The sequence below is a fragment of the Rissa tridactyla genome, chromosome 10 (assembly GCF_028500815.1).
Source record: "Rissa tridactyla isolate bRisTri1 chromosome 10, bRisTri1.patW.cur.20221130, whole genome shotgun sequence".
NCBI lineage: Eukaryota > Metazoa > Chordata > Aves > Charadriiformes > Laridae > Rissa > Rissa tridactyla.
Window position 1 is genome coordinate 18,757,857 of NC_071475.1, and position 14,694 is coordinate 18,772,550.

Here is a 14,694-nt window from a genome sequence, read left to right on the forward strand (position 1 = left end):
AAAGGTAATTCAAACGGCTTTACCGCCACGCTCCTTGGCCACTTTCAGGGGACATGGCCTATCGGAAAGAGTAGAGGAGGGACCGAAAGCAAGGACAGAAAGCAGAAACACCAGCCCAGGAAACAGGGGACTCTGTCAGGCGGAGACACACCAAGCCCAGGCCGGGATGCGGATCAGTTCCCATGCTCTCGCAAGCCCAGCTCCATGGCCGCGGAGCCGCTCCTGCTGCCAGCTGCCCCAGCTAACCCAGTTCCAGCCCCGCATATCCCAGTTCAGCCGGCTGCTCTGCCAGCAGCACCAGGCAGGCGGGCGGGCGCACGGCTAAACGTTTCTGCTCGCATCTGCTTCACCTCCCTTTCGCTTCAGACCGTGCCCGTGGACACTGACGGGTTTCCCATCGCACGGCTGTATTAAGCTGCTTTTTAATTGCATTTTGAGGGACCCAAAGGCCAGCAGGCAGAGGGGCACTTTATTTTTCCAAGGAATGTGATTTTTATTATAGTGGCAGGAAAGGTTTCCATTAATCCCCTGCAAGCAGACAGCTTCCATGCAACGTGCTGGCTGCAGGGACGGCCGGTCCAGAGGACCGGGACGATTCAAACACCATCTGCTGAAATACCATCTCCCAACAACTCCTCTTTAAAGAGCAGATCACAGGCTTTGGCACGAAACTTGCATTAAATTGATACAATCTCTTTAATGTTATCTCTGGCTCTTTATCACAATTGCATGCGCAATTTACATTCTTGTCTCTTTTTTTTTTTTTTTATTAAGATTTGCTAGATCCTTATCACAGATATTTTACACATTGTTGTAGTGTCACTCAAACATTTAATGGACATCAGCTGCTCTGGGAATATATAATAGCTCCTTGCTATGGGGTAGGGCCGGATGCTGATGGGTTTCAGGCTCACGCCGTTAAAGCTGCAGCAGATGCAAAGCAAAGGTACAGGGGACAGAAAGCACGTTCCCCGTTAGACACCGCACAGACACCGTAATACAAGACAGAGAGCAAGCCTGCGTGCCAGCTCAGGTATAACAGCACAGCACCACTTGCCCAGCGCCAAGCGAAATGGTTATTATGCGAGCCATCTTCACCCGAGCCTCCTGCTCTTCCCCTGCAGCCATCCCCGCTATTCCATCCCCGCTGTTCCAGGCACGGGGCTCCCGTGCAGAGACCTGCTGAAATGAACTGTGCCAAAGCGGAGTTGCATTTCGTGGGCTGCAGAAATGAGACTTGGCAAATCCACTTTCTTTAGGGAAAGAAGGCGGGTTTTGAAGAGAGCTTTTGAGACAAAAAAGCTTCATGCAAGTCCATTAACCTGCAGGACCAAGCCTCCACCCCCTCAATCATTAGAGTCTTTAACTTCACTACTTGTCCATAAACTCAGCTATACAAATAATTGATTTTTAGTTCAACTAGGGGATGAAACCCTTAAAAAAAAAAATGTAATCCTCATTCTACCTGAATTGAATTCAAAATGATTCCGTTTTTCTTCCCAGGTCAATTATTCCCATTCAATATAAGAGCCTTCCATCCCAGATGACGCATTTCAAACATTCAGAGGAAAAAACATGAAACAAGAGAATAAATTGGTGGGAGCCTTTTCTGCCCAAGACCTTGGCCTTCAGAGAGCTTTTCAAGGATGTACAGCAGCACGGCGGGCAGGGGCCAAAATCCCACGGTCTGAAAGTCGATCCATAAGCGCAGAGGTACACATTCCCTGCAAAACTACAGGCAACCCTGGGGAAATAAAGATCCTGCCCTCGCCCTCTCCCACCATACAGAGATTACGAAGCCATAGCACAGGGCGCGGAAGCAACTCTACCTACCAAACTGCCATGGAAATGCATTTTCTCACACCAGAACTAACCAAGGAAATTCAAATAAATCCCTTGTTCAGTGACATGGCTTCTTTTATTTTGTTATGATTGCAAACATTTCTTCCCAACCATGTTTAAAGGTTGTTTTATAGAGAATTAAATGGCAATTCGCTTCCCTAGCACCAATTCCCTCGGAGACCCCCTCCTCTATTGCATCGCTCACCATTTTTATATCTCTATCTATCTATAGAGAGAGAACAGTAAGTCCTACTCATCTTCTTTTATCCTTTCAGCCATCCCCAAACGCATCCCCCGTAGTGCATGGAATAAAACAGCCCCGCCAGGCCTCGGGAGCTCGAGAGGGTAAGGACCAAGCCGATGGATCTGAGCTTTGAGACAGCCAAGAACTACAACTGCTGCAAATCCCTTGACAACACTAATGGCTTTAGTTACCTCCACCTCTGCTAAAAGCGCTGCTCCTGCGCTAGAGAAACCAGGAAAAACTGAAAAACAACATACAAACTGCTGTCAAATACACAACACAGCTTTAGGAAGGGAAGTAAAACATCCTTTAAGGACTATTTCATCCTTCTCTTCGCTTGGTCTCAGAGGTCTCTGTGTTCCTCACCCCGCAGGGTGCAGCGCACAGAAAGACAAGGCACGCGCAGCGATTAAACCCTCAGAGAGAGGTTAGTTCCCATTACAGGGAGTTCACAGTCTTCCTCCCTGTGCGTGCAAACCAGCCTGGCAGCGCTCGGCGAGCGGGCGCGAGGGCAAGCTTCGCCCAGCGAAAGCTCCCATTACCACTGCGTGACCCGAGACCATGAACCTCAGCCACGGACACAACGCAGGGACCGGCAGCATCCTGCAGCTCCCGTCGACGTGCCTGCCTCAGGGATGAGTGCAGCACACAGCCCTGCCAAAGGGAAGATGCTTTGGGGCAGGCAGGAATCCCATAAGTCTCAAACCCATCCCTGGGTAAAGGCATCAGGTACAGAGCTAAGTGGTACAGACCCGGAGGGTGAGAACCAGGGTAAGTTCACGCCCGGGCTGACAGCCGGCTGCCAGGGCAAGGGACCAGAGAGACAGTTCAGATTTCGTGAAGGGGAAAGTCAGGAAACTATTTATTTGCACAGAAAAAGTAAGAAAACTCCACTCTGGGTTGGAGAGCTGTACTAAGAGACATCATCACCTCGTTTACAGAACTGGTTTTGCCTCCTCTCTTGCTCCAGGCCCTGGGAGGGCATCCCAAAAAAAACCCTGAGAGGTCACTTCTCTGAACTGCAACCATCCAAACTTCTTAAAGCAAATGCCCAGAAACAACAGCCTTAATCTGCCACCTGACAAAGGTTTCTTCATTTGTTCTTTGCCAACAGCCAGACAAGCCCATGGTGCCTGAAGGCTGACAGCACACGTACAGGGCTAGAGACCTTCTGGGGAGACTTACTGAATATTTTAAACAGGTCAGGACCACTGCTTTTCACTCCCCATCCATGACTCCAGATGCATTTGCCATACCGAGTCCACATCTTGCAGGGTTCCCCTCAAACGGGATCATCCCAGGAGCCCTCCAGCCTCCAGCAGTGCCGGGGGAGGCGGCAGCAGGAGCCCCCGCGCCCTCGCAAACCTCTGCAGCCGAGCAGTCCACCAAGCAGCTTACAAAGTTGTAAAGCCCATCGGGCTGGGCTGCTGCCAAATGTTCATGGGAGAAGAAAGGGAAACGTTCAACATAATCTGCATGAAAGTGCAGGAAGCCCCAAATCGTGTTAGCGCTATTAAGAAAGCCGGTTACATTGCTCGGCAAACTGGCCCAATACAGTTTTGATAGACTCGTTACAAACATCTGATTGTCCCTGATTAGATTAGACAATAAACCCCCGTCCTGGTGTGCGGGCATTGTTCGGCTCCCCTCTGCAATCTGTAAATTAGAATTCCAGACCTGGGAGATTGGATTCAAATTGGATTACTGGAGCAGGTCCAGCACAAGAACAATCGCGAGGCAGAAGACACACACACACACACAAATGAGTAAATAAATAAATAAATACATGGGGACAGTCAGTCAGGATTTGATTAGGAGTGAATTAAAAATAGAACTAAAAACAAAAGCCACCAACCAGCAATTAGCAAAGAAGCGGGAAGAGGGATGGATTTGTCACTATGAATTAACAAAGCACAGAGATCATATCTTTAAATGTTTTGTACTTCAGCATGCGCAAGGTTGATGTTGGTTGTGGTCCCTTCTCCATGAACACAAAAGCTCCTGCCCGTGGTCGTGTGTGCACGGGGCAATGAAGCCCCAAAGCCCACCAAAACCACAGGCTGCATCTGAGCTCACCTAAACTATGTTTATTCCCTCTTTCCTCCCCCATTTTGCCACCTAGGTGAGATGGGTAACATGTCCCTTAGCTTGGGCACTGGGCTGGGACCCAGCAGGCCAGAGTGTGACCGCTGGTGGCCTTCTGGCATGCCCAGAAGTCCCCCACCAGGTAAAACCCAGGGCACCGCAGTGGGAAAACCCATCAGGGCCACGAGTGCAGCACAGCATGCTGCCACCCAACCCGAACCCCTGATGCACTGCAGCTCAGGAGGGTCCCTCTCTCCTGGCCCGGGACCCCTCTAGTTAAACACACCAACGACTTGGCCAACGAGCGCCTGGCAGAGCTTGCTTCAGACAGCTCAGCAGGGCAGCGAGACGGCGATGGGACCTTGCACCGCCAGCAGTGGAGGAGAAATCCAGTACAACCGCAGGGCTGCTCCTGCTAAATGCTGACCCGCTGCGCTGCCTGCCCTGACGACCACATGCCACCAAGATCAGAGGACAGCAACACACCCAACAGTGAAGGAAGGAAGAGAAAGCTTCCAAGCCCGCACTGCCGACTTCCTACGAGCCCATGCCGTGACAGAGGTCAGCATCTCTGCCACCAAGAGAGGAGGGAGTGGGGGGATGCTCCGAACTGGGCTGAGAGATGCTTTGCTGCATGCCAATTTTGCAGCTCTTTAGACAAGTGAAACCTTTTATTGTCCCTATCAGGGCACAGAAGAGCTGATAAAGACGCCATTCACCACATACCTGCAAGGGAAATCTCAGGGCTATCAGAATTGTTAAAGGGATAAACCTGTCCAATTAAATCCCCTCTGCACTCTTGATATGTGCTTGTGCCAGATGTAAATGGAGCTTGGAACTTGTCCCAGCTGAACAGTAATGCACTGAGCATTCAACCGGGACTAAAAGCACAACCGGCCTCAGCTCCTACCTCCCACGATGCCCCCGATGACCAGCTCTTGCCCCCGAGAAACCAGCTTGGTAAGTACTTTGTGGTAATGCACCAAACTCCCACCTCGCCCTCCATCAGGGGATCCTAAAGCCCGGCCAAGTACTAACTGCACCGTCATATCAGGAGGAATATGCAAGGAAAAAAATACCAGTAAGTGGGAAAACCCCAAACCGAGGGTCGGGGGTGGAAATCAGAGACAAAACTGAGAAACTTCCTTAAGGCAGTAAGAAAACCCAAGCCTTACTCATCTCCAGATCAACCACCTTCGCCATGCACCAAACCCCAGCTCTTCCAGCTGCCTTCCCTTAAGATCCGAGGCGAAGGAAGGTGGGCACCCCAAACTCCACAGTCATCCAGGCTTCGTAGCCACAAGAAACCCAGACAGACGTCCCTGCAGTATGCTTTCAAAACACAGAAAATCCCCAGAGTCTTGTACTTTGTATTCATTTTTCTGCCAAAAGAAAATGTCTAATGCCAAGTGTAGGATTTCCTACTCTTCTTCCAGGAGAATCTGAAAGTCTTCAGGGAAATATATTGTCAGGTCCTACACCTTGGCTGAAGGAAGAGGAGCCTTGAAGCCTCTTACCAAACCCCTCCTCTCCCCCAAATGCTCATCCCACACTGGAGCTAAACACACAGCAACAAAAACATGCAGTTAAATTCCACAACAACAGAAAAAACAAACCCCCCAAACTTTTAACTACTGGTACGTGCTGTTAGTTCTCTCATCACCAGAGTCATGCAAGGTGCACCGAACCTACTACGTATACACACATCTATGTAAAACACACACACAAATGATATAATACGCATGTATTATCAATTCGCTGAGAGACGAAATGCCACTTTGCGGCACTTCTGCTCAATGCATTGTATTTGACATTGCACATGGCCGAGGTCCATCAGAAATATAATGAATTTCGACGGTGATGTACAATATGCAAAACTAAAACAGCTCTTTGGAAAAAAAAAAAATGGCCTTACCATGCCGCCAGCATCCCATGGGGGAAACGCCAGAGCCCGCCAACATTCGTACCATATTTTATGGATAGGGAGGTCTCTTTTTAGAGATGGGGGGAGACCACCAGCACAGATAGCAGTCCTTAGGCCGGTCACGGTGTATGAATAGCTCACTTCAGGGCATAACCCACTCAGTAAACCGTGGGATGTGCCGCTTGCAGGAGGCAAAGCAAATTGTCTGTGGTTAAATATGTGAAGGATGAAGCAGTCAGCATGCAAAAGCAGCCTTCACAAGAACTGTATAAAAAGTAGAAACAAGCCTAAAACATACCCTAGGATCTAAAATTTCCATCTCTCAGCCTCCTCCTCCATCAAATCACAACTCGCTCCCTTCTCCCCCAGTCTGCAGAGCTTCAGTCACATCACTAATGCACTTCACCCAGTTTTATAAAAGAAACAGATCTGGGGTGTCCACAGACCTGAAGGAGAGGGGGGAGAACCCTCCTAGATCCTGCACCACAAGCGATGACCTCCTCTTGTTCCCCCTACCACCTTTGTACTGCAGAGATGCTTCTGTGGCAATAGAAGAATTTCCTGAGGCATCGGGCTTGCGCAGCAGCAATGATGCAGGAACCCCTCAGCCGCTTGCACCGACGCTTTCCAAAGCCTTTCATGACCTCAGCAGCCCTCCCGCCACCCTCTCGCTTTGATCCACACTGTTTGGCGTTGCCAGCACAGGTGAGGAAGGGGGCCTGGGCTGCTGAGATCTCCTAGGTAGCCGCAAACGGCGGATAGAGCTGGGGCATCCAAGGATGTGGCGTGGCAGGAAGGAGCAGCCCAGATCTGCAGGCAGAGCATGAAGCAGGAACAGCAAACAACATGGAAGGGAAGAAGAGGTGTCCTTGTGTCCTGCGCACGTGGAGAAGGCAAGGGGCTGGATTTGATGGCAAGGGAGGCTCTTTTTGTTGCCTCTTATCTTTGCTGCTTCCTTTCCTTTCTGCAGAGAACTGGCTCATCTTCACCAACCTCACCAAACACAGCCCCTGAGGCTTTAGAGGAAGGGAAAGTCTCGTCACTCCTGTCAGGAGCCTGCCTCTCCTAGACAGGCTACACCAAGAGAAGAAAGGAAAGGGGAAGAGAGAGAAATGCCCCTCAGGTTTGGGAATCCAGAGCTGGCAGCCGCCCCATGCCCGCCCCCAGCGATGGCTTTGCCCTGGCTCGCTCAGTGCTCCACCAGCAGCAAAGTCCAATGGCTTGTCTCCTGAACAAGCTCACCAGAGAAGCCCTAGCCTGGAGATACACATCTCGGGGCACATACAAAGGCAAGCAAGCGTCCAAACACATTGAGAGATTGAAGAAGTGATAGGAAATTTAAGCAGAAAAAAAAAGTGGCAAAATAATCTATTTGTCAAAACAACCAACCTGTTGAATTGTAGTCTCAGATGCTGTCGATCCCCAAGCCAGCCAGCTGTGATTCCCATTTCAAGGAAAACACAACAGGGATTTGTAGTCATTTGGCAACCCGCCACCTCGTTCCTTTCCACACATGAAGGATGTCTTTCTTAGCCCTAACAAGGGCAAGCTCATGAGTTATGGGCAAGAGCAGCTCATTAAACGTCTACCCAGTCAGGAACATACCTACCTACTGTTTCCTTACACCTCACCTGTAGCGAGACCCCTGGAACCTCCCCACAATGCAACACGCTGCATAAATTTAACGTCATCTCCTTCAGCAGTTATTCCACCTTAGCAAGATCTTTTACTCGCATTTCAAAGGACAGTAGCTGTATTTTTGGTATTGAAGACCATCTTTTCTATCTCCCCTCCTGCTAAAGCTTAGGAATAAAAAGCATCTGGAACTACAGAGCCCAAAGGCAGCTCTGAGGGCAGGCTTGAAGCAATGGAATCATCATGGAGAAAGGAGATTGGAGGATGCTGGGGAAAAAGGGCAGTTAGTGGTGATAAAATTCCGTGTCAAATAGAGGCCGCTGCATGGAACACGGGGCAAAAGCCCCCCAGGAGCCAGGTGTAGATGCTCTTCTCTAGTGCCAGCTGGAACAGGTGGGGATTGCAAAAACATCTTCCTAGGAATTTTTCTGTCCCATGATGAGACTGTCATCAGATATGATGGTCTGGAACAAAAAGGGAGGGACAGCATCCAAATAACCATCCCCTTGTAGATGACTGTTATTTTAGGAAGCAATTACCCTCTTTGCTATGCACCCCTGGCTCCGGCACTCCTCTGGAAAGCATGTGTGAAATCAGAGCGTCCTGCTAGTGCCAGACCCGTGCCACGGCGCCGCACCACGGCTGCCAGGGCCAGACAGCCATGTTTGGTTTCCTCGTGCTTGATTGCTGCTTCTTAGAAATGCAACACACAAGGTAAGAAACTATGTATTATTGATAAGTGCTCTGCACGCAGTTTGAGTTTAATAAAGACACATTAATATTTTCACTTAGAGGAAAACAGGCTCTTTGATGGCTGGACTGAATCACTGCCTAATCAGAACGGCACTCTTGAAGCATGAGTCCATCATGCGTGCCCAAAGGCTACCGAGCACCTTCCTACAAAACCTGACCAAAGCGCAGGCAATATCCCTTCTCGCTCCTGCAGCAAAAGAGACAGGGAGGCACCTTTTCAGTAGAGTGAGTACATGAGTGATGCGGCAATTCATACTTCAAGGAGAGGATCCATTTCTCCCTCCTCACCTGCCCTCGCTGATGCATGGATTCCCACCTGACTCAGATGCTGAAAAATACACTTCAAGAAGTCATCATCACTCTCGTGAGTCATGAGAGAAGGGGAGGAAATGACTCCAGGAGAGATGATTCAACTAGGGGGAGAGTTGAGACAGAAGAAAACACAGGGTGGAGATGGGAAGAAGCTGTGGGAGCCACACTGCTTCGAAAGAGCTTAGCACAACCTGGAAGAAATTCAGAAGATCCAATTTCTCCTTCTCCCACCAACTTCCCCGTTTCCGTATTTGGTTGTCAGTACCACCAATCCAAGACGCCAAGAATTTACACGCAAGCTGGATGGTAAGAGACTGCTCCACCCGGCAACTGCACTCTGAAGGAGTCTTCCTGAAAGGGCTAATTCAGGTCAACGGATCATTGTTTCCACTACAATGAAACAGCACCAAGTGCTCGTTATCTAACCAGGGCTGCCAGAATCACTCCTCTGCTTCGGGTCCAGCATCAGATGAGCCCTTAACTGCACCAAGGAATCCTGTCCACAAACCCAACAAAAAGAAGTTCAAACTGGAAGACGAACAAGGTTATTGGTACTAAGGAGACAGGTCATTTCCAAACTCTCACTGCCTTAGTTACACCTCAGTTATTGCAACACCTTTTCCCTCACCATGGTACTTCTTCCTCTGCTGATCAGGTTGAAGGGTGACCAAGTCTTTTTGGTTATAGTCCCTATGCAGACACAACAGCTACCTGCTCCAAGCCTTCCCCTTGTCTATCACCCCACAAAAGCACTTTTAGGTAATCAAGCTGCAAGGCACGCCACCCAGTTGCCCACACTGTCAGATGTCCATCACACAGCTTCATCCTGCTCTCCACAGTCAGGTATTTGAGAGGACACTACAGCTCCTGGAAGGGAAACCCTTACATGGCTCCCATACCCCTCTGCAGCAGAGAGGGTATCTCCATCTCTCCAGGAAGGTAATTACCTGGCTCTGCCCCGGTAGCAGAGCACGGCCCCACTCCCACGTCGTTACAGCCAGCACCGGGTTTTACGGAGCCAGCACCACGAGCTGGTTACCTCGCTCCACTACAGATAAAATGAATTAATTTTAAAAGGAATGGTACAAAATGGGACGATAGATTGGAGATGGACACAAGCACCCACGAGGGCAACTCACGCACGCAGTCAATCGCAGGATTCAAGTGCCAGGCACCAGGCACAAACATTTTGGTGCATTCCCTCCTAAACGGGAAAAAACCCTACTTGTCTGAAACGCTTCCATGAGCTATTGCAGGGACACCACAGTACCTTTGCTCCTGCTCACCACACCCCCAGTTATATGACTGGGGCAAATTTGCTGCCAGGCTTTTGCTGCCACTTGTATTCTTGTGGCAACACCTTCAGGTGTGTTCACATGATGGTGGGCGGAGATAAAAAACAAGAAGATACCTATAGTAGATCCTCACATGATATGTCCTCACCTCAGACCCCAGACGTACTCCATACACATGATGCAGTTCCCAGAAAAGGCCACATAACCACAGAAATTACTTTGAAGCTGAACCCATAACGCTACGCCAGCACCAACCCTCTTCTTTAAACTGAACACATCAGACAAAGGATCAGCGCACAGGCCCATCACCTTACCTTTAAAGCACGGACTTTCTTGGCCAAGAGACTCTCGATGTCCCCTGCGACCTTCTCCACCAATTTCCTGGGCACGTTCTCCTTGATTTCAAACAGGTTTCTATTCTCATTGTAGATCTATGAAGGGAAACAAGAGAATGACAGTCAATATTAGAGAGAAGTACAGAAGACTTCCCACAGAAAAGCTGATCCTCTAACACAGAAGAATTTTAGCAATGTGGATTAGGTAACAATATCAGCTTTCAAAATGAGGGGAACAAGAGAGGAAAGGCTTTGCAACTAGGAAAAAAAAAAAAAAAAAGGCATTTCACCTGCTGCCCACACCATTGGCTTTATAGCTGCCTGCCTTCATGCTTGCAGGCTCTCGTCTCTAAGCACGCCATAATACAGCAGCACCCTCAGGAGATCACGATTTCTACAACCAGTCCAGAACTTGGCCAGGCTGTGGTAGGGAGAGGCACAGGTCTATAACTGGGATTATCCTGAAGGCCAGATGCAATTACCTGGTTTTATTTGAATGTTTGCACCCAAAGCGTGCACCCTGTGACCCGTGGGCCTGCCTGTCCAAGCCACATCACACAACTGCAGACGACAATGCCAGCCCCAAGGGACGTGCTGTTGGCATCAGCACTGCCCCAACAAGAAGGGCTCAGTCCCACCACAAGACCCGGCAACCACCAACCCCTCAGTCACCTCCTCAGATCATTTTCGGACTTGTTAACTCAGCTTGTCTGCAAACTCAGGTGCAACCAACACAGGGCAAAAGAGAAGGCCTTTTTACAGTCATCTGAGATAAGCAAAAAAAATATCCTCAAGCCTTATCTATTCTTAGGTAAAATACATGAAGAAAACCACACAGCAAACTGGATTCTGCTTCCCTCTTAATCCTCAGGCTACTTGCAAATACCTGCAATTCCAGACATGAAGACATCTGGCAGCAGAAAACCCTCCAAGGAGAGCTGGACCTCCCCACGGAGGTAGCTGACTCCATGTTTAACTGTGATTTCCATGCTAAGCATGTCTGGCACCTACCCGAGCTTGCATGATCCTTGGGAGCTGAATCATTACTTCCCATGGGACTAAAAACCCTCTTTGCTGCAGCTTCATTAGAGGTGAAATACTCTGCCTGTAGCTGCCGGTTTGTTGCAGACCTGACCATCGCGACAAAGGAAGAGACCAGGTGGTGCAGAAACCATTTCTCACGGAACATCTGCCTGCTGCCCTGATCTGCCCTGGGTCTCAGAGCAGCACCCAAACACAAACAGTAAACAATCAGCTTGCACAAGACAAACACGTACCCCAGAAATCCCCACATCTTGCCCCATGAAGGCAGGACTAAGGAGAAGCTTGGCTAGAGACACCCACCAGGCTGATACCACCACAACTGTTTCTCTTGGTGGAGCCAGTAAAAATAAAGGTACGGGCAGGCAGGTGCCCAGGATCTGGAGAGCAGCACATTACACAGCTAAAGAACAGGATGAGACCCTCTTCATATGTTGGGAAACTACTTAGTCCACCCTTTTCCAGATGTTAATGAGCTGGAGCAGGAAGCGACCCCATCACTGAAAGGCAGCTGGCAATGAATTCCAGAGCCTCCCCTTTCCTTTCGCGGTTAAACAAAGTGGTTTCTGAGGTTGAAGCTGCAGGAGTATGCTCGCAGACTAAGCAAAAGGCTGCTCTTTTGGCTCTGCACAGTCCCTCCAGACCTACGGGGTTAATCTTCAGGCTTCAACTTTGTTTTCTGCAGCTCTCGCTGAGGTCCCTGCTCTGCCCAAACTCCTTTTTTCCATGCCACTAGGAAATTCTGGACAGCATGCCTCGCCCAGCAGCCTTGTGTCCACATACATGATTACTCTATCCTATCTCTACTCCAGGCAACCAGGTTGTTTTTTTCCCCCCAAAAGCCCCAAGGTATTCAGGTAACCTGTCCTGGCTGCCAGAATGGTAACCCACCCTGCCTCCGTCAGTGGGCTGGCACACAAAAGGCTCAGACCTGCTCATTTCTGAAGTTTCTGAAGAAAACAGCATTTCTGTGAATTCTCCTAGTTACTGACCTGCAAGAGAACAGCCCACGAGCCAAGAGCAGGGACACAGCGAGCCTAACATCTGCGGTCCTCGTCCCACTCCTCAGTCCCTAAGAAACACATGGACCATGCCTCCAGTGCCCTCTTGCAGGCTCCAGACCTGCCAGTCTTCAGGGAAGGGTAACTCCAAGCATTAAGTTTTCAGCCAACTTGATTCCAAGGGCTTCACCCAAATCATTCTGGTCCCCAAACCACCCATACTTCACATTAATCTAGCAACTCCTGTCTTATTGTAAGTGACGGTTATGTGAGCACAGTGACTCCAAAGAGGATGCTTTAGTAAGAGAACACAGTTCAGAGGCATCCTCAGGCTCCAGCAGACATGATTTCTAGGTGTTCTTCACGTCACAGCTCCATCACACCCCAAGCTTCAGACCAAAAAGTGTGTATTGCCAATGGCAAAACATCCCGCGCTAGAGAAAAATGTCCCGTATCTACCCAGAAAGGGTTAACGTGAGGAATGCTTGACACAAAGCAATATTCTCTCATAGTCTTTTTTCCCTTTGGTAAGTAACAGCACAACAAAATAACGTGTTTGGAAGGCGCGCGCTACCTCCAGCTGAGCAGCAGCAATTAGGAAAGCGAAGAGGAGCAATCTTCAAGGAGAAAGCTTTGGGTAAGGAGGGTGTCCTGACATTAGTATTTTCCTGTTATGAAACAGAAAATTGGCTCCTATTGGTTATGGACAGAAACGGTGCCTGTCCACAAGGGAGGGAAAAACAGAAAAAGAAACCAGGAGATGTTCCTCCAGCCCTCTCTGCAGCTGCAGAGCTCCGCAGTCTTCTTGGCTGAACAGTTCATCGGCGTTAATTAGAACAATCCAGCATGAATTAACAGTGACCATAGGAGCGCAAGAACATACCAGACAGGCAGGGGAGTGAATGGTAGTGCTCCAGGCAATTAAGATAGCTTCGAGCTCTCCATTGCAGCATTTTGCTTTGGGTCGTTCAGACCTTGGCTGGGTTTTACTTATCTAAGGTGACATTTCCCATATTGGGTTTTTCCTTGAGCTGAATCAGAGGACGAATTTTCTAGCCAAAGACATCCCAAACATTCCTCAGCATTCCTCTTAGTTTTGTCCAGACTAGAAAGCCATTCTCATTGAAATTCTCCTGTGATCCGCTGCTCTGGGACCTGGGTTTGAAATTTTTAACAGCAGTGACCTCGGAGTCAAGAAACCGCTGCTTCTGATTCCATGTAGGTACACTCATACCCAACCACACCGGAACCCTCGGGGAGAAGGGGGTGCAGGCTGCACGCTCTTTGTGGACTGGGTTTTACTTTGCAAACCCTTCGTGAACATACCCCTGCCCTTCACAGTCTGCGTGTCCTCCGACAGGCAGGGCGAGCAGGTGGCAATGCAGGAACACAAGAGCGAAACCCAATCCTGCAACGCTCCAGCCGTGCTGAAACAACTGGTAATGCCCTTGGCATTAGCCCTGCTCAATGTGGTTGGCAAACTTGAAGTTTCTGGACCAGGAGAGGGGCTGCACAGAGCCCCTGAACCACCTATGGAGGTATCAGCCCTCAGGCAGGACAGAGGAGGCAGCTGCTGTATTCAGGGGATGGGGATAGAGACCAAATTATAAACTGCAAATCTCAATAAAAAGTCTAGGAAGGGCTGAAGCTGGATGCAGTAGCCAGAAGATCCAGGCATGGCAGTGGAAAGAAAAGTCCAGCAGTGGATGCTGAGAGTGAACTAGTAAGGGGCAAGAGCAGGGGGAAGTATTAACACAGGCAAAAAACCCAGAAAGTACTGAGTTGAAAAAAAACAAAACAAAACAAAACCAAACACCACCCCAAAAAATGGTGGCAGGTGGGAGGGAAAAATCAAACAGCTCAAGACAACCTGGAACTTGAAAAATTTAATCCCAAATAGTGCTAAGCATAGTGCAATGATAAACAGCTGACAAGACGATCTAAACCAGCAGAGAAGTGCTAAGTAGCCTTCCTAAAAAGCAGAGCTGGTAGCACAACCGATTGCCAATACGCGTTCACAGCAGCAACTGAATAAGCGAAGAGGCAGATCTGATACTGCCTCAGAACATCCACTCTCTAAATTCGCTTGTTTGCCTTGCTCCTAATGCACAACAAACGATGCTCATCCCTGCTATTAATTCCCTTTGTGCCTCTATACCCAGGGAGCTGTCAGGGTTCAGAGAAAGCGTTTGCCGTCCCCCAATTCCCCGGGAGCGCACCCAGCACC

The 14,694-nt window shown here is 49.3% G+C and overlaps 1 protein-coding gene across 3 annotated transcripts in view; it reads right to left on the reverse strand.

Annotated features, from left to right (window-relative positions):
* CACNA2D2 (calcium voltage-gated channel auxiliary subunit alpha2delta 2) overlaps window positions 1-14,694 on the reverse strand; it is a 226,210-nt gene that overhangs the window by 127,837 nt on the left and 83,679 nt on the right. For all 3 annotated transcript variants that reach the window (XR_008468742.1, XR_008468741.1, XM_054216511.1), the window contains exon 3: window positions 10,405-10,521. Coding sequence is in view for 1 of the 3 variants with exons in the window: in XM_054216511.1 (XP_054072486.1) it covers window positions 10,405-10,521 (117 nt within the window). In the remaining 2 variants the exon portion in view is untranslated. The remainder of the gene's footprint in view (window positions 1-10,404; window positions 10,522-14,694) is intronic.